This window comes from Mesoplodon densirostris, chromosome 9 (genome assembly GCF_025265405.1).
Source record: "Mesoplodon densirostris isolate mMesDen1 chromosome 9, mMesDen1 primary haplotype, whole genome shotgun sequence".
Lineage (NCBI taxonomy): Eukaryota > Metazoa > Chordata > Mammalia > Artiodactyla > Ziphiidae > Mesoplodon > Mesoplodon densirostris.
The window spans coordinates 14,312,022-14,337,679 of record NC_082669.1 but is presented as its reverse complement, the minus strand read 5'-3'; the positions used below and the strand labels follow the sequence as shown (position 1 = coordinate 14,337,679).

Below are 25,658 nucleotides of genomic sequence, written 5' to 3'. Positions count from 1 at the left end.
TGGTTTTAGAATGTGCTATTTCATGGAAGAGTTCTGTTTGATATGATTGGCTCTGGCAATATACCTCAGATAAGAAAATTAAGAGGACAACTCAGGAGAGGTATAACATCCTTAATCTCTGTCCTGGCTTTTCTGTTCAGTTTTTCCTGTAACCCACTGCATATTGCAGATGGGAGTGACAGCTTTCTAAAATGTTAAGCACAAGGAAGCTAAAAGCAGAGATGTCTTTCCTTTTTAAGTTCACAGGTGGTGTATATCATATTTCTACTAGGAGAGCAGGGAAAGGAGGGGGAAAACATCTTGCATTTTAGGTTATCTTCCCTTTGGGATTTCAGACCCAATCAGGGAATGTGAATGACCTGAGAACAAAATGTGGGAAACAGAGTTATGTTAACTAGAAATTAAAACTTACTACTTGTATGCTCTATTACCATTATCTACCTTCCAAGAACTGCACTATTAAAATATGAGAACTTTGGATCCTTCAGTACATTTTGAAGTTCAGAATTTATGCATTTGTTGTGAAAATGTTAAATCTTTACACCTTCCTATAAAGGTCATTGCTATTGTACTGACTACTACTAAGTGTGCAGACTCGCAAGTCAACATAGTTGCAAATATTTTGCATAATAGTGTTTAAAATTTTATTTAGACAGTTCAGTCCCCACCCAGCTGTCAAGTTTCTTCTTCAGATGCAGTTTTATGTGAAAAATCTCGTCTGTCTTAAAAAAATATATATCTTGAGTATGACTTTTATGCTCTTTTTTCCATCCGTCTTCCTGACTGACAAAGTTCTTAGAAATCTGTCTGCTTCACTTCCTCATCTCACTACAATTTCACTTTAATCCTCAAATTTAACCTTTTAGCTGAAGTGATTCTCTCAATGGTCACCTTTTGACTACCACATCCAGTGGGTGCGTTTCTTAATACTTCTGTTTAACCCCTGTAACACTTGTTATCAATCATTTACTCATTAAAGCTCTGCATGACCTGTTGTGGGTTTTTTTTGTTGTTGTTTTCTGTTTCTTCGGATGGCTTCTTTTACCTCTCCACCATTGTTTAATGCAGTCTCTATGGTTCTTCCCCTTAGGTCTTTAGGCTTTGTCCCTGAACTATCTTCGTGACCCCATGACTTCAGTCAGCCTTGGTTTCTCAAGGCCATCTCTAATGACCCATGTAATCAAATCTAAATTCTTCTCCCTTGCTCCCAAGAATTAGCTGTTCCATTCCCTCCTAATTTTGTTATTGCATCACTCTCTCTGTGTGCAGTCATCTCATGGTAATCTGATTTCTCTATCTTTTCCTCTGTGTACAGTTGACCCTTGAACAACATGGGCTTGAATTGCGAGGGTCCACTTACACACATATATTTCAACAAATACGTACCACAGTACTATACAATCCGTTGTTGGTTGAATCTAAGAGTGTGGAACCTTGCATATGGAGGGCTGGAGGGCCAAGTGTAAAGTTATAAGTGGATTTTCGCCAGCGTGGAGGTCAGCGCTTCTAACCCCCATGTTGTTCACACGTCAACTCTACAATATATCATGAGATTTTCTCGAGTTGACCCCAGAAATGTTCGTCTACTCTTCTTGTGATAGTAGCTGTTCAGTCATAGTAGATGTTCATCTCGCCTAGACTCTTACAATAGCATAACATGTTCTAGGCTGCCTGCAGTCCTCTGACCCTATCCCCATTCCAGCCCATTACGTTACCACCAGATTAACCTTTCTAAGACAGATACGGTTGCTACTCTTCTTAGAAATATTCCATGGCTCCCAAGAGCCTTTAAGATGTGGCCCTTCCTTTCCAGCCTTATCTACTATAATCTCTTCCATTTGATGTGCTCAATTTTCAGCTTTACCAGATGGCAGTACTTGCCATTTCCCTTGTGTACTTTTAAAATTCTTTGCCTTTGCTGGGGAAAATCTCTGCCTCGTATACAACATGGTGAAATCTTACTTCTCTCTTCAAAACTCCAGTTAAACCATCTCTTCTGTGTATCTTTTACTGACCTCATCTGTGCCAACTGTCCCCTCACCTCACAGCTGATAGAGATCCAATTATTTCCTCTGCTTCTTGTGTCCTTTCTTCACATCATTAACATTTGTTAAGTGTATGTCAGGCTCTAGCTAAACCATGAGTTAGAAGTTACAAATTTTCTTTATCCCTTTGTGTCCCCAATACCTAATACATAGTACACTTGGTGTTCAATAAATATTTGAAGGAACAAAAGTTGAACCTTAACTTTATTGGGGTGGAAAAACAAATTATGTAGGTTTCTATAATTTAAAACATCTATCTCTGACTTAATTCGTAATGTAATTCTAGAATTGCAACAGAAAAGTGGAGAAAATTAGATCAGTGGGCACTATAAGAGATGAAGTTTCTATTTTGTACTTACTACAGCCTTATAGATAGTTTAAGAAGCTACCTGTTAGCTATCTAGGCCCATTGGGCAATGTGGAGAGAGTAAGTATTATAAAGATAATTATACCTATAAAACTTGTTCAACTTTTTTCCCTTCAACTAGAGATACACTGAAAATTATTACAAATTAAGGATAAATTTTAACTATACCTAAAATGATAAAAATAGCAAATGTAATTTTCTTTTAAATTATTATGTTTTGGCTGTGTTGGGTTCTTGTTGCTGCACATGGGCTATCTCTAGTTGCGGCGAGTGGGGGCTACTCTTCGTTGTGGTGCGTGGGCTTCTCATTGCAGTGGCTTCTCTTGTTGCAGAGCACAGGCTCTAGGCGCATGGGCTTTGGTAGCTGTGGCTCACGGGCTCAGTAGTTGTGGCTCACAGGCTCTAGAGCATAGGCTCAGTAGTTGTGGCACAAGGGCTTAGTTGCTCCGTGGCATGTGGGATCTTCCCAGATGAGGGCTCGAACCTGTGTCCCCTGCATTGGCAGGTGGATTCTTAACCACTGCACCACCAGGGAAGCCCAGCAAATATAATTTAAGAAGCATCTTAATATCTCATAGTCTGAAGCAGAATTTAACTATTCCTAAGTCATATGTGGCAAGATAAAGTCCGGTTATCTGGTTGTCAGAGAGGCATTCTGATTAAGCTTGTGTTGTTCTCCCTATTGATACTATGAATAAACATTCAAAAATTGAAAATATTGAAGCAAGATGATAACATGCACTAGTTTTGTCTTTATTCTGTTACAGGAGTGGGACAAGGACATACAGGTGGCACATTTTCACAGACAAAGTTCTGTAAAGCCACTTCACTGGGATGATATGCTGAGGGCGTTTGTAGCAGTACAGCTGTGGGTCATTAAAGGGGGATAGTACACTTGTATAATGCTGAGAAATTTCTTCACTAGTCTGTATTTCTCATCTATAAAATAGGGGGTAATACCTATTCTGTTAATTGGTGGTGAAAATTAATGACAGCACATGCCAAATGCTTATCTAGCACATTGCTTGGTATATCAGACACTACAAACGTTAGCTTCTGATCCTGGAATTAACATAGTAAAAAGAATAGTTAGAAGAGCTGTGTGCTGGGTCACCCTAATTTCACATCTTCTTCACATCACTTCTATGTATTCGTGTCTCTAATTTTGGGCAGAGCATAGGCATCTGGCAAGAGGAAAAAGTTGCATCAAGGGGTCAAAGGTGAGGTATGGTGGAGGTAGGACATCAAAAACAAACTTGTTTCTAGTTCACTATTTTGCTCAGGGATGGCAATTCAAAATCATGTCACAGACTGTGGTAGTAAATTTGCTTTATGGTATAGGATTACCAGTATGGTTACAGTATGATTGGCTAACTTTAATACAGGGCAAGCAAAATGAAAGTAAAATATTGAAGTGTAGATCCCTCTCAAGCTTTTAATCCAGTGTTGTCTTTATGTAGCATCTGATAACTGGTATCTTCTGTTGATGCTTTCTATTTTTTTTTTTTCTTCAATAGGAAACCTATTTGTGGAAATAGCATTTGGAGTTAAACTTCTCCATTTACCAATGACCGTGGGCTAATTTCATTTCATTTACCTGGGCTTTAGTTTTTCTATCATGAGGAGGTTTTTTGTTTTTTTTCCTGTGTACCTTCTTTATCTAAGTCATGAATTCTAAGGACACCAATAATACTTTGAGGAAGAGTGATGTTTACTTTGCAAACATGATCAATCAAGGATAAAGGAAACCCCTTTGTTTAATGTAATGCTAAAAGAACTCTGCTAATTTTCCTCTCAATAGAGAGAAATAACTTTTCATTATGATGCAGGTGCATAGTAATATGCCTGCCCCTATTTGAAAATGGCTCTGTGGTTTCCTCTCCTTTTTTGGCCATCACTTCTGTTCATTAATCAATATCAGTTCCTCTTATTTGCTGCACTGTGAAAAAGCAAAGTAGAAACCAGATGACCAAATACTAAGGTTAATAACTCTTAAAATTACAGTAAGCTGTAGCCCACGGATGGATCTCTGCTCCTTGAAGCTTTATGCAACTATTTTTCTTAATGCTTGGAAGCTCTCCATTGGTGGATTTGTGGTCATGTTTCATGTGGTAATGGATGGTGCCACCACATCTGGTTTCTATGTTCATGAAATGTTGAATAAGTCATGGTTCCTTTGAATATCTATTTCCTACTTTTCATATTTTTAATTGCTATAGAAAGTTATTTTGGTCACATGTTGCTTTTACTCAGAATTTTTTAAAAAATAAATTTGTTTATTTTTGGCTGCATTGGGTCTTTGTTGCTGTGTGTGGGCTTTCTCTAGTTGCAGCGAGCGGGGCTCCTCTTTGTTGCGGTGCGCAGGCTCTAGGCATGCAGTCTTCAGTAGTTGTGGCTCGCAGGCTCAGTAGTTGTGGCTCGCAGGCTCAGTAGTTGTGGCTCGCAGGCTTAGTTGTTCCGTGGCATGTGGGATCTTCCCAGACCAGGGCTTGAACCCGTGTCCCCTGCACTGGCAGGCGGATTCTTAACCACTGCGCCACCAGGGAAGCCCTTACTCAGACTTTTTGATAAGTATTTGCCCAAACCAGTTTAAGTTACTTCTTCTCTGTGTTGACCTGGAAATTAATGACTTAACTAAAACCTTTCAAATTTAAGTTTCTTTCTTAAGGCAGAATGTGTTCTTTTTATAAACACCATCAGTAAACATCTCTATTATAAAGGAAGTATCTTATAGCTAAAACCAAGGGAAGGATATTTTTCTGCAATACTTGTTTATGTATTATTAACATTAGTTTTGCTTTTCCCATCTGTAAGCATAATTTCTTTTATGTCTCTAATTACTTACTGTTCTAAAGTAGGCTGTGATATTGTGATTTATAATAAGAAATATGTATCTAATCTTCATCCCTGTTCCTGGCATAGGAATAAGATACCCTTGGAATTTCCTAAGTGATTAGTGTGATTAAGGTGTCTTTTGAGCTTATGTTAATGAGGAGACTCTTGGAAAGCTCCTAGGTAACCTATGGATTTGGGCTGGTTGCCAGGGGAACCAACCTAGCAATTAAAGAGTTGAAACTTTCAGTCCCCCTCTCCTCACCAGGGCTGGAGATTGAGTTCAATCACCAATGGCTAATGATTTAATTTTAATTAATCATGCCTATGTAACAAGTTTCCATAAAATACCAAAGGACAAGGTTCAGAAAGCTAGGTTGGTGAACGTGAGGAGATGGGGAAAGAGTGGTGTGCCCAGAGAGCTTGGAAGCTCTGCACCCCTTCCCCATACCTTGCCTTATGAATCTCTTCCATCTGGCTGTTCCTGAGTTAATATCCTCTTACAATAAACTGGTGTTCTAGTAAGTAAAATGTTTCTCTTGAGTTATGTGAGCTGCTCTAGCAAATTAATCAAATGCAAGGAGAGGGTCATGGGAACCTCCATTCTAAAGGCGGTAGGTCAGAAGCAAGGTGACAACCTGAATTTGTGCCTGGCATCTGAAGTTGCAGAGGGGGTGGGGGGCACGTGCAGTTTTCTGGGACTGAAACCTTAACTTGTGGTATCTGATGCTATCTCCAGATAGTGTCAGAACTGAGTTAATTCCGTGGTGATGTAGGGAAAACACATACACATCTGGTGTCCGAATCGGGGAGGCACACATCAATAACTTACTGCTGCTTCAGGTTGTTTATTTAGTGTGGCAGTGTACCAAGTTAAGTAAGAAGAGTTCCACTTCCTGGGACTCTTTCAGATACTATGACAATTGATTGATCCTCACGTGTGAACAAGCTGGTTATTGTGTTGCCTATTACATATAATTCTTACCGAACTTCTCTTTTCCTTGGAGACCAGTCCCACATTTCCTCTTAGTAACGTCATATAGAATTTCTGCTTTTGCTTGTTTCATGGCCTAGCTCAGGGGTCAGGAAATACTGCCAATAGGCCACTACCTGCTTTTTGTATAGCCTGTAAGGCAAGAAATGTTTTTACAGTTTTAAATGGTTGAAACAAAAAAGAATAATATGTTGTGATATGTGGCAATCATATAAAATTTAAATTTCACTGTCCACAAATAATTTTATTGGGATATAGCCATAGTCTATGGCTTCTTTCTCACCACAAGAGCCGAGTAGTTGTGACAGAAACCATATGGCCCACAAAACTTTTAAGTATTTACTATATAGCCCTTTACAGAAGTATTTTGCTGACTCCTGGCCTAGCTGATTGTTTACATGTGGTGCCGTTCCTTCTTTTCTCTGTGAGAGCTTATACTTAGATGATACTTTCACAAATACAGGTTTTCCTAAACTACAAAACCCTTCTATCTGGTTTCTCACAGAGATTACAGCTTTCTTCTGCTTTGAATGTATTAATAATAGATTCCAGTGACCAAATAGTTTAGATCTCTCAATTGAATTAGGAATACCTGATCAAGTCTTGGAACATTATGTTCCCCATATTAACTATCCTTCTTAATCCTATTTTTACATACCCCAAATACTAATATATACCAATTATAAGACAGGGAAATATTTGTAACTGATCAGTTTTTTATTTATTTACCCTACCTCTGTAGTTTCAAACAAAGAGTTAAGCAGTATTCATTTGTAGTGTTGTGGCTGAAACTTTGTCATATTATCTGTCTTTACAAAGGAGAACTAGATCAAAATGCTATATTTAAGCAATCCTCTCAAGTATTAGCAGCCAGAAACCACTTTTTTGTTAGATATTTTTTAAATGAACAAAATACTATTTTAGATACTCCCAAAGCTAAGTGAGAACATCACCCTGACCCTGCTTTAGGTTGTAAGACACTTAAGACTCTTGGGAATGCTTGTAAGTACTGCCACCTACACTTCACTGGAATTGGTTAAGTACCCTCATAGGGTGATCTATAATTTTTCAAACCAGGACACTTCTAAGAATGAAAGGGGAACTAACTCCCTGAGACCCCAGGACAATAGGCATAAACTGGACTTTCCTGACATAACTGGGATGTATAGTTCCCCTAACGTTAGAAAGAGGCAAGCTTCTGCTCTGTTTTAATATGCTACCTCTAATTTATTTGTTTCAAATAGAAGGCAGAGGTAACAATGAACTTAGCCTAGATAAAAAACTGTCGAACTCTCAGATTCTTTCTGAATGTAAACATGAAGTGGTGCCCCTAATTATTTCAGTAACTGTGTTTTTCCTTCATAATCGAGAAGCACTATTTACTTTGGTAGTAATGGGGCATGATATATTAAACTTCTACCCAAATATGTAGATTAAAGGCTTTATATTTACTTTAAATGTTGATCACATACTTAAAACAGATTATTCAATAGTCAAGTAGAAAAATAAGATCCAAAACAAACTTTATTTACACAGGACAATAAGGGTACTAATAACTCAAATATTGAATAATTAAGTTTTGGGTTGACTAGAAGTCCACGATTCAACAAGACTACTTTATGGAAGCAGTATAAAATTACATTTGATATTTTTCTCAGTTCTCTGGCATTCTTCAAGCTTGCAAGGATTCAGAACACTTTAATGATAGCTTGTTGAACAGCAGTAAAATGAGATGATGTCCTTAGAAGTCAGTCTCTCACAAAAAAGACGTTATATCCAAGCTCTATCAAAGCCCCAGCCAGTAAGGCCCATAAAGGAATGAAGACATAGGACAGGTTCATGGTAGTAAACTGTTCCAGTTTAGCACACAGTGCAAGGCAGAAGGCTAATTTAAGTAACATTGCAATGAGGTACCAGGCTTTTTTTTTAATATTGTGTGATCCATGTCGAGGGTCAAAGCCAGACTTACATCGCCCAGCCATTTTCACAATCAGCATGACAAGAAGGATAGTATCAAATATCCAGACTGGAATAAATATGAGGAACCAGTTCCAAGGTGCCTTCTCATCCAGTTTCAACACCAACATGATCAAGAAGAGTAATGTGAAAAGCCAGGTGAGTAGTACTCTCTGAGCCAAGGACATTCTCATTTAAACAGTTTAAAGAGGCTGTTGCAGAGTCGAAAAAAGGGAAATATACCCTAAGAGAAGGAAAAAAAGTCAAGATTGTTTTGACACCAGAAAAAAAATTTTCTATTCCTGGTTTACAAAGCTGGCTCTTTCCCACTCACCTATTTCCTAATTTTGAAAACATTCTACCAGTCTTACTTTCCTCATCTATAAAACCTGTAGCCATCTTTGACAACATATCCATCACTCCTTATAGCTGTGACAAAATACAATTTTTAGTATATCCACTGGGTATAAGCTCTATTCAAAATGTCTCAAGGACAGTCTGCTCCTTTTCATTGCTGTCACACAAGTCCAGGCACTCATGATCTTTTTCCTGCACCATAGAGATGTTCTTAACCTCTTTTTGTACACTTGCACACCTATTAATTTTCATTCAATTTCAAGGAATACTAAGAAAAAGCATTCAAAATTAAAGTGAAAAAGGAAGGGGTGGTATCAAGCCAAGAGAGGAGAGTATTAATAAGACGGAAACAGTTAATAAAAAATTAAGAGATTAAGTAGAATTATGATTTTAAAGAGGTCATTGGGTTAAATAATATAGAACACATTGATAACACTGGATTTTCACATAGCTTAATCTATGGGTCTTGCATTTTTTAAATCAAATTTTCTCAAAGGTTTTACAAATACCTGTTTTCTTAGTCTAAAAATTTGTTTTTTAATAATACTTATATTTCTGGTTTGTGGTATCGGTCATGCTTTTTTATTACTTGCTATCCAATAATCAAAACCACTTTAAATACTTGGTATTTTGTGATTTTAGATGCTAAATTATTCAGTAATTGGGGCTATTTCTTATAGTCCTATTTTGTCTTACTGATCTATATTTCTGTTTTGTACTAGTACTGTATGACTGTTACTGGATATGTTCTAATATCTGTGAGGTCTAGTACCTATTTACCATTTTCTTTTCCAGAATATTTTCTACTATTTTGACCTTCCACGCTTTTCAATGCTAAAATCACTAATTCTTAAAAACTTGGAATTTTGATAGGAATGCATTCATCTATAATACTTAGGTATAAGCACTTATTTAATCTTCACATATAGGTTTACAGTATGTTCCATACTTACTCAAGTTTTTTTTGTCAACCTTGTGACCATTTGGAAAAGGGTAAATAGAATGGGAAATCAGGAGCCAGGCTGCATGAAGTTGGGTGAGGAGTTAACAGAAGATAATGAAATGCAAACAGCTGACAACATTTTATTCCTTTGAAACATTTGGAGAAAAGAAGATGAAAGGTCAGACATACAATGAGGATGACGAAGGTTCAAGAAGAAATTTTCAGTAAAGGAGGAATCTAAATATGATTATAAACAGAGGGAAATAAGCCACTGGGCAGTGATAGACTGAGGATGAGAGAGGACACTTGATGGCAACAGGAAAAGGTCAGAAGGTAATGGGGATGGTAACAAAAGCATGGGTGATAGGAGTAAAAATGCAGGAAGATAAGAAACAGGGAAAAGGTGAGGATACTGGCTAGATAAATCAAATGCCCTAGACTATCATGTTTTAAGTAATTATATTTTTATTTATTTACTTATTTTTATTTTTTAATTTTTTTGCTGTACGCTGGCCTCTCACTGCTGTGGCCTCTCCCGTTGAGGAGCACAGGCTCTGGACACGGAGGCTCAGCGTCCATGGCTCACAGGCCCAGCCGCTCCGCGGCATGTGGGATCCTCCCGGACCGGGGCACGAACCCGTGTCCCCTGCATCGGCAGGCGGACTCTCAACCACTGCGTCACCGGGGAAGCCCCTAAGTAATTATATTTTAGAACTAACTTTGCTACATCTCTACTACTTCAAACAGTGGGTGACTGTCATGGTGCAAGAGTATAGATCTGTTTTATTTCAATAGTGACCTGTGAGTCTCCTAGCTCCCTTCTTTCCTTTGTACCCATCTGCCTGTACTCAACTTGTTTACTTGGCTGGCAGATACTTCATACTGCGGTATGAAAAACAGATGCTTTTGCTCCCAGGAAGGCATTTTCCGTGCTGGTCTCCTTTCCTGGCCAGAGGCTGCCATTGTGGAATGTGGGACTGACTTTGGAAGAAGAAGTGGAGAGGTACGTACTGATTAGTAACTACAGATGGGCTTCACACTGTAAACTGAATTTGCTCAATTCCCATTTCCAATCGATCTGGCCATTTGTATGGACTTTTAAAAGGTTTACGATAACACAGTTGCTTAAACGTAACTTTTCCATCAGCCAGCCACTGGATGAGTCAAGCTTCATTTTTTCTCGTAAAGAACTGAGTAGCAACTGGTCATAGGAAGGGAGCTGCATTCAACACAGGTACTTGAAGACTGGAGGTGAAAAGGCTGCAAAGAACACAGTCTTGTGGCTACAAGTTCTATTATGTGGGATGCAACAAACTTTTGTATGCACTTTTACTAAAATGCCCTCGATTGGGAAGCACTCTGTTGATATTTAAATGACACTTGAAGCATTATGGATGCTGGGGTTCAGTGATGACCTACAACTCCGATTTCATTATTAATAAATCTCCGTTAACTTATTATATTTGTTTCCTACTACTACTCTTCTTTCTTCTTAAAGAAGGGCGGTGGGGGAGCAGGGTGGAGGGAGCTGCATACTCCAAAACAAAAATTTGTTCAACTAAAGTATTGCTCATTTGAAGTGGTTATTTCTTGCACCTGCAAAACAGTTAAGTATATGCTTCCTTATCCATTGTTAAAACCTGCTCTTCCCCTAAATGGCAATCTAAAGGCCCCTGCCCACAGTTCAGCGTCTCGGTGCCAGGTGTGTGGACTGCATCATTTGTCCATGGTGTTTGCCACACCATCTCCCATTTCCCTTCTCTCCCGAAGACAGTTTTGTTTAATGGGCCCCCAATACAGAACTATTCTAAACAATGAGTCACTTTCTAAAGGTTCCTGCTGCAACAGCCTTGGCCAACCTGACCGTCCTTCAAAGGAACAGCGTTCTGCTTACACTTACCTGATTTTCGGGCCTACTTGTCTCAGAACTTCAGGACGTTCCTAAACTATCCTTGCCCTTCGTCTTCGAATGCCGACGGTCCGCCAGCGGTGCCCTATTCGGACTCCCCCCATTCTGCACTGTGGGACCAGTACATTCTGGAGTTGAACGCAGTTCTTGTACGATATGATCCACAATGCAAACAGAATCCTGGTGCCAAGAGGTGTATGTGCGTTTGGGACCGGGAGTGTGAGGGGGTGAGGGGATGAGGGGCGGCGACACGGCCCACGGAAGCATCGGGAGGCCAGGGCACCGGGGTGTGGGGGCGCGGGGGGCGAGAGCACTTCGGAGGATGCCGGCTCGTTGGAGCCCCGGACTCACCTGGCAGCGCCGCTGGCTGGAGAGCGCAGAGGGGCGCGAAGATTAGGAAACTCGCCAGTTTGGATCCTTGGCCTTTTCCACCACGCTTTTTCCCCCATTAAATCCAGAACCCGTCACATGATAATCAAGAAAAAGATCTCAGTTCCGCCTCTCCAAACAGCCACAGTGGAACCTCTCTCAGGTCTACCTCGGGGCCGCGCCCACATCCGGGGCAGGGTCTCACCGCCCTGGGCCTACCCTATAGGTAGAGAGAACGCCAATCTGGGTTGAGAGGCCCCCTTCCCTGCGGTAATTGGGCCATTTGGCCGCCAGTGCCAACCAACCGACTTTTCCGTGCGATCGGGTTTGTCAAAAAGGCGGCAATAAAAGCAGCCAGTAGGCCCGCCTCTCTACTGCTACGGGCTAGGAGGAAAGTCAGTCTAAGCATAGCCGGGAGAGTCCGCGGTCCCATTGGGCCCACAGATGTCAATCAGACTTGCCAGCGCTGGGCCCCGCCTCCACGGGGCGCCCCGCCCCTCCCCTCGGTCTCCCAGTCAGCGCGCGGAGACTGCAGGCTCCGGCGCAAAATCCTGCGGGAGAGGGGGTGGGGCGACGGCTCTGGAGGCAGCGCGCCCGCGGGTTGCTTCGTTGTGGCTCGTCAGGCTCCCGTGGCGACGGCGGCGTTTGCCTCGGTGTCTCCCGCGCGCACTCCAGCCGCCTCCTAGCGGCGCGGCGCCCTTTCCTACGGTAAGAGCCGGCATCACCTCCGCGCTGAGGCGGGCCGCGTGGAGGTCGTTGGGTTCTGACAGAAGCGGAGGATGAAGCTGGACGAGGGAGGGGAAGAGCGGTGGGTGGTATGGAGGTGGGGGTGTGGGGGCAACGCGTCGTCCTCCCCGCCCGTGACTTCCTCGGCAGCCGCCGGCACCTGCGCTCCGGGATACTATCATTTGGCCGGTGGCGGAGGCTCAGCCTCCCTCCTCCCGAACCCGCGCTGTCCTCGAGCCTTGATGGTGATGGGCCGAAGCCCAGCGCCGCCTCCCGCCCCTCCGCCCCCTCCCAAGGCCCCTCTCTTTCGCTTCCTTCCCCTGGCGCTATGTTTGGGGCGCGTCGGGTCCTGGAGGGAGTGCGGGGTCATCGGGTGGCCAAGCCGGGGTCGGCGGGGAGCGGCCAGCTAGCAGCCGGAGGAAAGGGCTCGGGAGGAGGGGGCGACTCTGCGCGCGCTGGACGCCGACTGGAGGGGGTCGCTGCCCTGCTCCCACTGAGCGGGCAACAGTTTAGTTTTCTGATTCCAGCACTGACTGCGGAGCTGGCGCTGAAATCCTTGGCATGGGCCTTAAAGGGATATTTCTTGTCTGGAAACAATGCCGCGGTCCATCAGCGTGCTTCACCTTTTCTTATTTTTATCTGCCTGATGTTGACAGCCAGTGTTCTGGTATTGTTCCTTCGAGTCGTGGCTTTCTAACGCAACACCTCCTTGTAGAACTTCAGAGATTATTCTGTCACTAATCTGTCACCCTATTAATTTTTAGCCCGGCCAAAAAAAAAAAAAGCCCTGCTTTATAACAACATATACTGTCTAGGGAAGTACAGAATCTGGAACAATTTATTAATCTCTGTATCTACGTACCAAGTAATTTTAAAATTCGTGGTGAATGTGTTAGGTATTTTGTTATTCACACTTGCTCACCATGTTAATGGTATATTCTGCTTACTTTGAGATTAGTTGTTATTTATGGTACTTTGATTTTATAGCTTTTGGTTAGCTTTAGCCAACTAAGCATTTGAAGATTTTTCTTTTTTTTTTTTCCCCCTTTGAGACTGTGGTTATAGCCTTAGTGTTTGCTCTTGTTTCTAGGGATTATGTATTTTTAAAAACTTTTTTCTCCAAAACTGGGCTTTTTCATAGATTTTTAAAATTTTAAGGGGGAATTCTGATCATTTGGAAACTAGGCACTTTAGCCTAAAGAGCCATAACATAGCATAACAGTATAAAATCCTAACTTTTTGGAGTAAGGGTTGATAAGTTTAAGAGAAGGAAACGGGTATCCTCTGTCAGGTGTAGTGGCTTAGCCTCTAGATTCCAGACCAATATGGAGGTGTGGGGAATATGAGCCATGCCTGAGACCAGACACAGGTGGTTCCAGGAGCGTTTTCTTGCAGGGGAAATAGCCTGCCTCCCACACAGATTAGTTGTCTTCCTGCATCAGGTAGTGTTAAGTTAGGTGGTAGTAAAGTAGGAAGTGTCTGTGTTCCAATTTTCAAACTTGCTGGTAGGGCTTGAAAATGTGGTGAGCAAATAAAATACAGTATACAATGGGGGCACTCTTGCATAGTCAAGCCTCCAAGAATAAACTTTTTTTGAGTCCAAACTGGCAGTGGACAGTTGGCCCTAAAAGTCAAGTAAGCGACCTGAGCAATTTTTAAACCATGAACCTTTTTGGCTCGTTCATTTCATTCAAAATTGCAAGGACATTTTTTTAAAAGTTTTTATTGGAGTATAGTTGATTTACAGTGTTGTGTTAGTTTCAGGTGTACAGGACAGTGAATCAGTTATACATATATCCACTCTTTTTTAGATTCTTTTCCCATATAGGCCATTACAGAGTATTGGGTAGAGTTCCCTGTGGTACATAATAGGTCCTTATTAGCTATCTATTTTATATATAGTAGTGTGTATATGTCAATCCCAGTCTTCCAATATACACCCCCCTGGTAACCATAAGTTTGTTTTCTATGTCTGTAACTCTATTTCTCTTTTGTAGACAAGTTCATTTGTACCCTTTTTTAAGATTCCGCATATAAGCGATATCATGTGATATTTGTCTTTCTCTGTCTGACTTAACTTCACTAAGTACGATAATCTCTAGGTCCATCCATGTTGCTGCAAATGGCATTATTTCATTCTTTATTATGGCTGAGTAATATCAAAATCATAAGGAACTTGTATTGAAAAAGGCTACACTAGACTGAGCCGAAGAAAATTTAGGGTAGCATGTAAGAAAAGATGAGGATTGTCTATGTTACCTCATTTAATCCTTTTAATCCTAGGAGGTAGCTACTGTAATTACTGTCCTCGCATGAGTTAATGTAGGTTAACTCAGGTGTTCAAGATTTCTCAGCTAATAAGTTGGTGGAGGTGGAATTCACATCTAATCAATCTGATTACAAAGCCTATATTCCAAGCTGTTGTGCTTCCCATCACAGTAAAAATGGCTTCGTAGAGATTTGGTTGAAGGAGACTAATCAATGGAAAATAGTGCTGTAAAACCATAAACTGAATATTCAGTAACTCTTTGAGATCACTGTATAATAGGCACTGTTGAGTGTTGCTGGGATGTAAGGATGGAGTCACCCTCCCTGTCTTTGAGGAACATCCCTTTGGTGGGAGAGAGAGATATTTGAACGAATAATGGTAACACAATGCAGTATATACTATAAGAGAGTGCCGTAGAGTGTGTGGTTTCATGGAAAGAGAATTCAGTTAAGAGTTCAGACAGACCAGCGTTTGAATTCCTGTTTTGCTTTGTGACCTTGAACATGATACCAAACCTTTTTCATCTTTAGTTTCCTTATCTGTTAAGTGGAGAGAATAGTGCTTCAAAGGGGAGTATTAGTATTAAACAAAATATGTAAAGTATTGTCACATTGGTAAGCCCTGAATAAAGAAGAAGGAACAGATAAATTGAACAGAGTTGAGAAGGGGTTGGAGGTTTAGCAGGGAGCTATCTCTGGAACCTAAAAATGTGACTGATAATTTTGATTAGTGGGGAGGGAAGGCATCAAACACTGAACACACAGAACTGGAGGCAAGAGAACCGGAATATGGATTGTTGAGGGAGTGGCAAGTAATTGTGGCTCTGTACAGAAAGTAGTTTTGAAGGCCAAATTGAAATGATAATTGTGTGGAAATGTGGCTGGGCAATTTTAGTGGTTATGAATTGCATACTTAGATACTGAAATTATAGGAATATCTCAAGAGTTTGTGCATTGTTACATTTTTATTTAATATTTACCTTTGAATACTTATTTTCCCTACTGTCAGTTAAAATTTCATTTCCAAACATGTTCAGGCAAGCAACTATTTCATTATTTCATTGGGGTACTTCATTCTAAGCTGTAAAAGAAGACTAAGGCAATTGCACCAAATTTGTGAGATGTGTTTTGGGATTATTTAAAAAAGATGAAGAATCTTGGGAATTCCCTGGAGGTCCAATGGTTAGGACTCCGTGCTTCCACTGCAGGGGCCCTGGGTTCAATCCCTAGTTGAGAACTAAGATCTGCAGGACGCATGGCTCGGCCAAAAAAATAAAAATAAAGATAAAATAAAGTAAGGTAAAGTAAAGAAGAGTCTTAAGTGATTGATTGCCTTCCCTTAACCACCCCCCCCTTACCTACTCTGTTGCCATATAGAGTCCATATGGCAAACTACCCTTTGCATATGTATACCCTTTGACTGTCTTTTCTGAACTGAAACTTGAGATGTGACTGTTGGACAGAATATTTTAAATTGGGACTCTCCTTGAAAAATCTGAAAAAAAGTCCCGTGGTTATGTCTTCCCCTCAGGTTAGCACAGAACCGTAAATACTCACATTGGATTTATTTATTTATTTTTAACATCTTTATTGGAGTATAATTGCTTTACAATGGTGTGTTAGTTTCTGCTTTATAACAAAGTGAATCAGCTATACGTGTACATATATCCCCATATCTCCTCCCTCTTGCGTCTCCCTCCCACCCTCCCTATCCCACCCCTCTAGGTGGTCACAAAGCACTGAGCTGATGTCCCTGTGCTATGCAGCTGCTTCCCACTAGCTATCAGTTTTACATTTGGTAGTGTGTATGTGTCAGTGCTACTCTTTCACTTTGTCCCAGCTTACCCTTCCCCCTCCCCATGTCCTCAAGTCCATTCTCTACGTCTGCGTCTTTATTCCTGTCCTGCCCTTAGGTCCATCAGAACCATTTTTTTTTAGACTCCATATATATCACATTGGATTTATAAATGTGGATCACTTTATAACCAGAATCATATGACTAAGTTGAAAATATTAAATGACATTTAGGAAAGCTGCATTTTTAGTCCAACTTGTTAGCTTCCTGTAAATTGCTAAAATGACAGAAAATAATAGAGGTGAGTTTTCAGATGAGAAAAAAAAAATTGCTTCCTAGAACAGGTAATCTTAGAGGACTAGGAAAGAAAATATGCTGGACTTCATTTTGAACAGGAACTGAAGCAGGAAATGGCCGTGGCTGAACCACAACCTGATAATAATCGTAACATGATTAAATTTGACATTTAATGAGAGGAAGTAAAGGCAAAAAAGTGTACTGTATGCAGCTTTCCAGTTTCAGAAACAGTAGGGGAAGGGACTATTAAAAGTGTATCTACAGAAAGTTTGAAGACATGTAGTAGGCACACATGTTTGTTGCATGAATGAAAGCACCTTAGTTATACATTCAGTAAAAGGTCTCTTACAGGTAACAAAAAGCTTATGAAAGTTATGTGGCAGAAGTTTTGGTGCTCAACAGACCTAGGTTCAAGTTTCAATTCTACAGTCCACCAGTTTTCTAACTTTGGGCTCATTACATAATCTTTTCTTTTTTAAAAAAATTTTATTTATTATTTTTGGTGACGTTGGGTCTTCGTTGCTGCGCGCGGGGCTACTCTTTGTTGTGGTGCATGGGCTTCTCATTGTGGTGGCTTTTCTTGTTGAGGAGCATGGGCTCTAGGCGCGTGGGCTTCAGTATTTGTGGCACGCAGGCTTCAGTAGTTCTGGCTCTTGGGCTCTAGAGGGCAAGCTCAGTAGTTGTGGCTCGCGGGCTCTATCGTGCAGGCTCAGTAGGTGTGGCGCACAGGCTTAGTTGCTCCGTGGCATGTGGGATCTTCCCGGACCAGGGCTCAAACCCCTGTCCCCTGCATTGACAGGCGGATTCTTCACCATTGCACCACCAGGGAGTCCCCTCATTATGTAATCTTTTTGATGTTCAGTTTTATCTAATCATAAAATGGGGATACCTACTTTGCAAGATTTTGAAAACTAAATGAGCTAATATATGTGAAGCACTTGATTCATTGCCTGGCTTATAAGACTTGCTCAAAAAAAAAAAAAGGTTGCTGCAATTGTTCAACTAAGTTGAGCAGGTATACTTTTTAAAAGAATACAATTCTCAAATAGAGTAAGGAAAGGCAGAAAATGGCAAACAAAGAAAACCTTGAAAGGAGGCAATGGATGTTATATAGGTAACAGGCAGTGTTGAATAAAGAATTGAATCATTGCAGCCACATACAACAAAAAAAAGGGAAAAGATAGGGAGAGAGCTTCACGTTCTCAAATTTTTTTCTGAAGAAAGGAGGTCAGACTGATTAAACCAGATAGAGCAAATAAATAGGGTTTTGCTGTTCTAAATGACAGTAAAAAGATCACTGAAATTGGGTCTCTTGTACTGTCAATTAAGTATATAGGGAAAGGGACTTATCTTCTCAACTCTTTTAACTACCTTCTTACTCCTCAAGTTTTTTTAACAGAGAAAAGCCATTGTGCAGTTAATTGTACAGTTATAGAGAAGGCTTTAATTGCAAGTAATCCTGGTAGATAGAGCAGCTTAATTTACACAGATTCCCTAAATGTTGATTCTATGTATTATCACATTGCCTACTGACCTACCTTTTGGTCACTGAATGTCTAAATGTACCGTATGTTGAAACATTAAACATACCTTCTTGTTCTCCTCTTGTATTCCCTGTTCTAATGAATGGTTCTTCTGATGTTCAAGCCAAGAATCATGGAACATCCTTACTCTTTTACTCCCCATGCCTTTCATGTCCAATCCATCACTGCATCTGGTTATTCTCTCTAGTCATTATCTATCTTTCAATCATGCCCTATCCCAACACCTACCCCAAGTTAAAATACAAACTCTCATTGCCCACAACTAGAGAAAGCCCACGTGCAGCAGCGAAGACCCACCCAGCCAAAGAAAAACAAAATAAATAAATAAATAAATTTAAAAAATGCTCATTGCCACTGACTTATTTCATGCTCTCATCATTTCATTATTGTCACTAGTCTCTTTACTTTTTTTTTCCGGCCGCGCGGCATATGGGATCTTAGTTCTCCCACCAGGGATGGAATGTGGGCCCCCCTGCCATGGAAGCATAGAGTCTTAACCACTGGACCTCCAGGGAAGTCCCAGGTCTCTTTACTTTTAATTTAGCCTCGTACTAACCAGTTCTCTACACAGCTTCCTTCCAGAATGATTTTGTTGAAATACTAACATAACCATATCAAACTTATATATCCATAGTGCCTGCCCATGATAGTTAATAAATACTTGATCTCTCCATGTATCTTAAACTTAAGACAATATTAAATGACTTGCATACTTATGCCTGGAGTTTTCTTTATGGGAAAGATTTTAACTACAAATTAAATTTCTTTAATAGACAAAGGGCTTTTTATTTATTTCTTTTTGAGTGAGCATCTATTATCATTTGTATCTTTCAAGGAATTTGTCAATTTAATCTAAGTTGTTAAATTCATGGACATAAAATTGTTCATAATATTCCTTTATTATCTTTTTAATATCTGTAAGATTTGTAGCAATGTCCCCTTTCTCATTCCTGACTGTAAATTTCAGTCTGACTAGAAGTTTGTCTGTTTTATTGATATTCTCAAAGAACCAGGTTTTGGTTTTTTTATTGATTTTGTGTTCTCAATTTCAATGATTTCTATTCTTTATTATTTCCATTTTGCTATTTACTTTGCATTTTGTTTGCTCTTGATTTGCTAGAATCTTAAAATGTAAACTTAATTTGTTAATTTATTGTCTTCTAGTATAAATGTTTAATGCTATAAAATTCCCTTCTAAATAGTGCTTTGGTGGCATCTCACAAGTGTTGATATGTCGTGTTGTCATTTTTGTTCAATTCAAAAATCCTTGCTGATTTTGTGATTTCTTTGTTGACCCTGTTGGTTATTTAAAGGTATGTACCCAAGTCTTCCAATATTTGGGGATTTTTTAGATGTTGATTTCTGATTTAATTTCACTGTGGTCAGAGAACATACGTTGTGTGATTTGAATCGTTTTGAATTTATTGAGACTTGTTTTATGGCCCAGAATATAGTCTCTCTTGGTAAATGATTCATGTGCACTTGAAAAGAATGTTGGGTGGAGTGTTCTATAAATGTCAGATCAAGTTGATTGATAGAGTTTTTCAGATCTTCTCTATCCTTACATATTTTATGTCTGCTTGTTCTCTCAATTTTTAAAAATAATTTTATTTATTTATTTATGGCTGTGTCAGGTCTGAGTCGTGGCACGTGGAATCTGCGTTGCGGCAGGTGGGCTTCTCTCTAGTTGTGGTGTGTTCCAGAATGTGTGGGCTCAGTAGTTGTGGTGTACAGGCTCTGTAGTTGTGGCTCACAGGCTCCAGAGCGTGTGAGCTCTGTAGTTGCAACACGCAGGCCCAGTAGTCACAGTGCCTGGGCTTAGTTGCCCTGTGGCACGTGGGATCTTAGTTCCCTGACCAGGGATCTAACCAGCATCCCCTGCATTGGAAGATGGATTCTTAGGTGCTGGGCCACCAGGGAAGTCCCTGTTCTCTCAGTTTTTGAGAGAAGGGTGTTGAAATCTCTGACATAACTGTGGACTTGCCAATTTCTACTTGCAGTTTGATCAGTTTGGCTTCATATATTTTGAAGTTCTGTTACTAGACGCATGCATATTTAGGATTGTTACCATCTTTTGATGAAATGGATCTCTTTATCGTTGTGAAATGGCCCTCTTGTAATATGCTTTTGCCTGAAGTCTACTTTATCAGTATTGCCACTCCAGCTTTCTTTTGATTAGTGTTAGTGTGATATATCTTTTTACATTTTTTAACTTTTTACCTACTTGTGTGTTTGTATTTAAAGCGGATTTCTGGTATATAGCATATAGTTTGTCCTTGTTTTTTTTTTTTTTTTTTTTTAATCCAGCGTCCTAATCTCTGCCTTTTAATATAGACCATTTACATTTAATGTGATTATTGATTTTGATGGGTTTGAATCTACCATCTTGCTATGTGTTTATCTGTCCCATCGGTTCTTTTTTTTTTTTTTTGAAAGTGAGTATTTATTAAGAATGAGAAGGGCCTCCCTGGTGGCGCAGTGGTTGAGAGTCCGCCTGCCGATGCGGGGGATACGGGTTCGTGCCCCGGTCTGGGAGGATCCCATATGCCGCGGAGCGGCTGGGCCCGTGAGCCATGGCCGCTGAGCCTGCGCGTCCGGAGCCTGTGCTCCGCAACGGGAGAGGCCACAACAGTGAGAGGCCCGCGTACCGCAAAAAAAAAAAAAAAAAAAGAATGAGAAAAGAAACCACAGCAAATTACGAATTTTTAAATGTTGACAAATGTTACAAATAGCACAAAATCCAGAAAAATATCCGAATCTTTTTGTTAATTAACTGGCGCATCAGTTCTTTGTTCCTTTTTACTTTGTCTTCTTTTGTATTATTGGAGTATTTTTTTTTATGACTGTCCCCTTTATTGGAGTATTAATTATCTATAGCTCTTTTTTTTACTGCCTGTCTGTAGTGGCTGTATACATCTTTAGCTTATCACATCTACTTTGAGTAAAACACAGCTTCTTATATCATATAAGGACCTTGTAACAGTATACTTCCATATTCCCTTCTCAGCCTTTGTGCTATTGTCATACATTTTGGTTTTACGTACGTTATAAATTCCACAATATAGTTCTACTTTTTTAGCTTTAAATGGTCATTTGTCTTTCAAAGGGATTAAAAATATTTTTTTGTTTTTTGTTAGAAAAAATGCTCTTAAATTTACCCACATATTTACCATTTTCAAGGCTCTTCATTCCTTTGGAATTCTTTTTTCATCTGGTATCATTTTCCTTCTTCCTGAAAGACTTCCTTTAGTATTTATTGTAATGCTGTACTACTGATGAAATTTTTTCAGCTTTTGTATGTGTGAAAAAAAAATATGTGTATATATATAATATTTTTTACATTGAACACTTCAGGAAAGAAAATAATTAAGTGATGATTCAAATGCATGAATGATTCAAATTCAAAATGCAATCCCTGGATTCAATAAATATCCTTTATAATTATACCCAATCAATATTAGAAATGTATGTAGGCACTAAGTCAGCTAACAAAATAAGTAAAATAACTATATAAAGTATATATCTCAGGACTGGGGAACATGCATGATCAGTTAAGTCACTTTGCCACTGTAGGTGCTTTTCAAAAAACATGATTCACATTTGCTTCAATCACATACACATTCATTGCAGGTGTTTCCACCCCCCACCCCAGCCACACTGCATGGTATGTGGGATCTTAGTTCCCTGACCAGGGATTGAACCTGTGCCCCCTGCATTGGAAGCACAGAATCTTAACCACCGGACCACCAGGGAAGTCCTGCAAGTGTTAAATTAGACCATTGATGCTAACAACTTAAAACTATGATCTTAAAAGAAAATTCAGTTTAATACAAAGAAACTCAAGAAGAAAATCTCAGGACCCTTGATCAGAAGTTTTGATGCCTGTCATACTACTCTGGTATATATACAAAGGTTCAAGTAAGGCTGAGAAAGAAGAATTGTTTCCTTTTCCCTTTGAAGACATGATCCAAGAAATAGAGGAATTGCACATTCTATAGCAACTAGCTATCCATCCATACACTGCCAATAAAGGACTCCTTACATTAGTAACTAACCAAGTTTTAAAAGCCTTGGCCAATGTTACAAAAACAGAACATTTAGAGTAATATTTACGAATACAAGCATAATTGTTTTTTTGCCTTCTCTAAGTAATAATCTTTGAAATGCTAAAAGTGAGTTCCAGCTGTGGTTCTTTTTTCTCAAGACTAGAGTCAGGTTATATACTTTTGGCAGGAATATCACAGACATAATGTTCTTTCCAGTACATTGTATCAAGAAGCAAATGCTGCAGTTTCTCCTATTACTGATGATGATAACTTTGATTATTTAGTTAAGAAGGTATCTGCCAGGTTTCTCCAAAGCTAAGTCATTATTTCACTCCTGTAACTATTTTTTTGTGTGTGTGTATGGTACGCGGGCCTCCCACTGCCGCAGCCTCTCCCGCTGCGGAACACAGGCTCCGGACGCCCAGGCCCAGTGGCCATGGCTCACGGGCCCTGCTGCTCTGCGGCACGTGGGACACCCCCCCGCCCCCGCCCCCGCCCGGGTCCGGGTCACGAACCTGCATCCCCCGCATCGGCAGGCAGACTCTCAACCACTGCGCCACCAGGGAAGCCCCTCCTTGTAACTATTAAGTACCTGTGGAGAGATACTTTGATTATGTAAATATCCTATTACTCTCAAACTTACCCATTGGCTTTAATATCTATTGATGATTATTGTACAAATCAGTTTTCAAGATGGTTACTTAAAAGTTCTCATCACAAGGGCAAAACGATGTAACTGAGGTGATGGTTGTTAACTTATTGCGGTAATCATTTTGCAGTATATACATATATCAGATCATTACGTTCTACGACTTAAACTTATGCAGTGTTATGTCAATTATACCTCACTAACATTGGGGAAAAAAAAGATGGTTGCCAAATAGTGATATTTTTTTCCCAGTTCACCAATTTCTTCTGTGTTTATTAGCTGGCTTCCTGGTGCAAAGAAGGCTTCCTGCTACAAAGAAAGCTTCCTTCTCTTATTTATTTATTCATTCATTCATTTGTATCAGTATAGGCTCATTGATTTTTTAAAATTCTTTTTTTTTTAATTTATTTTATTTTTGGCTGCATTGGGTCTTTATTGCCGTGTACGGGCTTTCTCTAGTTGCAGCGAGTGGGGGCTACTCTTCGTTGCAGTGCGCAGGCTTCTCATTGCGGTGGCTTCTTTTGTCGCAGAGCATGAGCTCTAGGTGTGCGGGCTTCAGTAGTTGCAGCACACAGGCTCAGTAGTTGTGGCTCGCAGGCTCTAGAGCACAGACTCAGTAGTTGTAGTGCACGGGCTTAGTTGCTCTGTGGCATGTGGGATCTTCCCGGACCAGGAAAGAACCCATGTCCCCTGCATTGGCAGGCGGATTCTTAACCACTGCGCCACCAGGGAAGCCCTGATTCTTATTTTATTCTTCTGACACTTTCCCTATTATTCTTTGAGCGCTTTAATTTCTGACCCAACAAGTTGTTCCAGGATCACCTTACACTGTCTCTATGCCAGCCCTGGAAACAGACATTTCTCTAAGGAGCCTTGATTCTTTACTGTAGAATAGTATTTAGAGATTTGGTTGTTAGATGTGCTTATTGCTACTGAGGAATCATTGTGTCTAGGCCCTCTTAGTGGATATAGCTAAGTGCATTGTATATGTGTGAGCATCTATGTGTGTGGATGTGTGTAATACACCTATATTTTTTAGAAAGGATTATTGAGTTAACCAGTGTCATGGCTGCTAAAAATTTTAAAAGTGAATATATCCTTAGGCTGCATGACCAAGTGATCATGTCCCTATTAGTAGAAGTTATAAGTTCACAGTGTTTTGCATTCTTCAAATAGGTTGTTTTGTTGGCCAACTAGATTCCAGGAATTTAGATCTTAGCTGATAAGGAAGATGACCTGGATAGTGAGAGGTTTGAAAGGCATGTTATGTGAAGAACAGTTGAAGGAGCTAGGAATATCTAATCTGGAAAAAGAAGAGATTACAACAGCATCTACTTACTGTATTATTTTATGTGAAGGCAGAAGATGTAAATTTATTCTGTGCCCATTTAGAGTATATAACTAATACAGGTGAATGGAATTTAAGAGAGACCAATTTATCTCTGAATAAGGAAATTTTTGAGGCAAGCTCTCTTCTAATGGAGTGAACTGCCTTGAAAAAAGCCTCAAACTCAGTTATTACCTCTCTTCAATCAGAAGAAAAGTTTGCCCATTTTCGTATAGTTAATTTGTGCTGTGAGAAGTTGGAACTACTTGAAAGATGTCTCAGTATGCTGTATTTAGTGGCTTAGTTAATTGTATGTCTCATGAGATGCATCATGAGGAAAGGGTTCTAGTCTAAATATATGTAAGAAATAATGTATACAGAGTTTTCTCTTGTATATTTATAATGCCCAGCAACATAGTAGGCTGTGGGAAGTCCAAAGAAAACTTGTTTGACTTTTTCTAATGTAGTGGATTTAGGAGACAGGTTAGACTAGAGATGTAATCTACATATATAGTGGTCATTACATACACATGGTATTTAAACTAAGATATTTTGAAGCGATCACCAAGGGACTGAGTGAAGACAGAGAAGATATCAGGGACTGAGCTCAGGGAGAAGACGGGAGCCAGCAAAGAAACTGAGGGGTAGCCAGAAAGTTAGGAGCAAACCCAAGAGAGTGGTTTCCTAGAAGCTAAGTGAATAGTGTTCCAAGAGGAGGAAGCATAGTCAGGTGTGTCGTATGAGCAACTGAGACCTGACCATTGGATTTAGCAACCTGAATTTATTCGTGTCCTTAAAGAGAACTTTCAGTAGAGTGTGGGGAGTAAAGGCATGATTGGATTGAAGAGAGGAAGTGGAGAAATAGGAGGAGATAGCAAAATTTTGCTGTGAAGGGAAGAAGAGAAATGGAATAGTTGCATTTGCTGAGCACATACCTTGTGTCTTATACAGTCATCCCTCGGTATCTGCAGGGATTGGTTCCAGGACCCCCCACTGGGGATACCAAAATCCTCTGGTGCTGAAGTCCTTTATATAAAATGGTATAGTGCTGTATAGTTGAAGAGATTAGGCAGCAGTGAAGAGAATAAGCTATACATAGTTGAGCTCATGATTCTGGTTAAATAATAGTTGTAGTACGTTTAGAAAGTACTTTCCTCTGTGGTATGGATTTGAATGGGCTAGAAATTGAAGTGTTGGTTTCCTGATTTATACAAAATTCCCTCAGGTTAGAAGA

The 25,658-nt window shown here is 40.0% G+C and overlaps 2 protein-coding genes across 4 annotated transcripts in view; one reads left to right on the top strand and one right to left on the bottom strand.

Moving 5' to 3' along the window:
- Positions 1 to 7,744: 7,744 nt before the first annotated feature.
- On the bottom strand, positions 7,745 to 11,966 carry TMEM60 (transmembrane protein 60). Of its 2 annotated transcripts, XM_060108223.1 has the most exons (3): positions 11,755 to 11,966; positions 10,348 to 10,475; positions 7,745 to 8,438 (listed from the first exon to the last, which is right to left on the bottom strand). In XM_060108223.1, exon 3 carries the CDS (start codon positions 8,386 to 8,388, stop codon positions 7,987 to 7,989), a length of 402 nt encoding a protein of 133 aa, XP_059964206.1. In that variant the 5' UTR covers positions 8,389 to 8,438; positions 10,348 to 10,475; positions 11,755 to 11,966; the 3' UTR covers positions 7,745 to 7,986. The 2 variants fall into 2 exon arrangements, with proteins under 2 accessions (XP_059964206.1, XP_059964205.1); XM_060108222.1 differs by lacking the exon at positions 10,348 to 10,475.
- Positions 11,967 to 12,285: 319 nt separating this feature from the next.
- PHTF2 (putative homeodomain transcription factor 2) overlaps positions 12,286 to 25,658 on the top strand; it is a 177,745-nt gene continuing 164,372 nt past the window's right edge. For both annotated transcript variants that reach the window (XM_060107588.1, XM_060107587.1), the window contains exon 1: positions 12,286 to 12,480. The gene's annotated coding sequence lies outside the window, so the exon portion shown is untranslated. The remainder of the gene's footprint in view (positions 12,481 to 25,658) is intronic.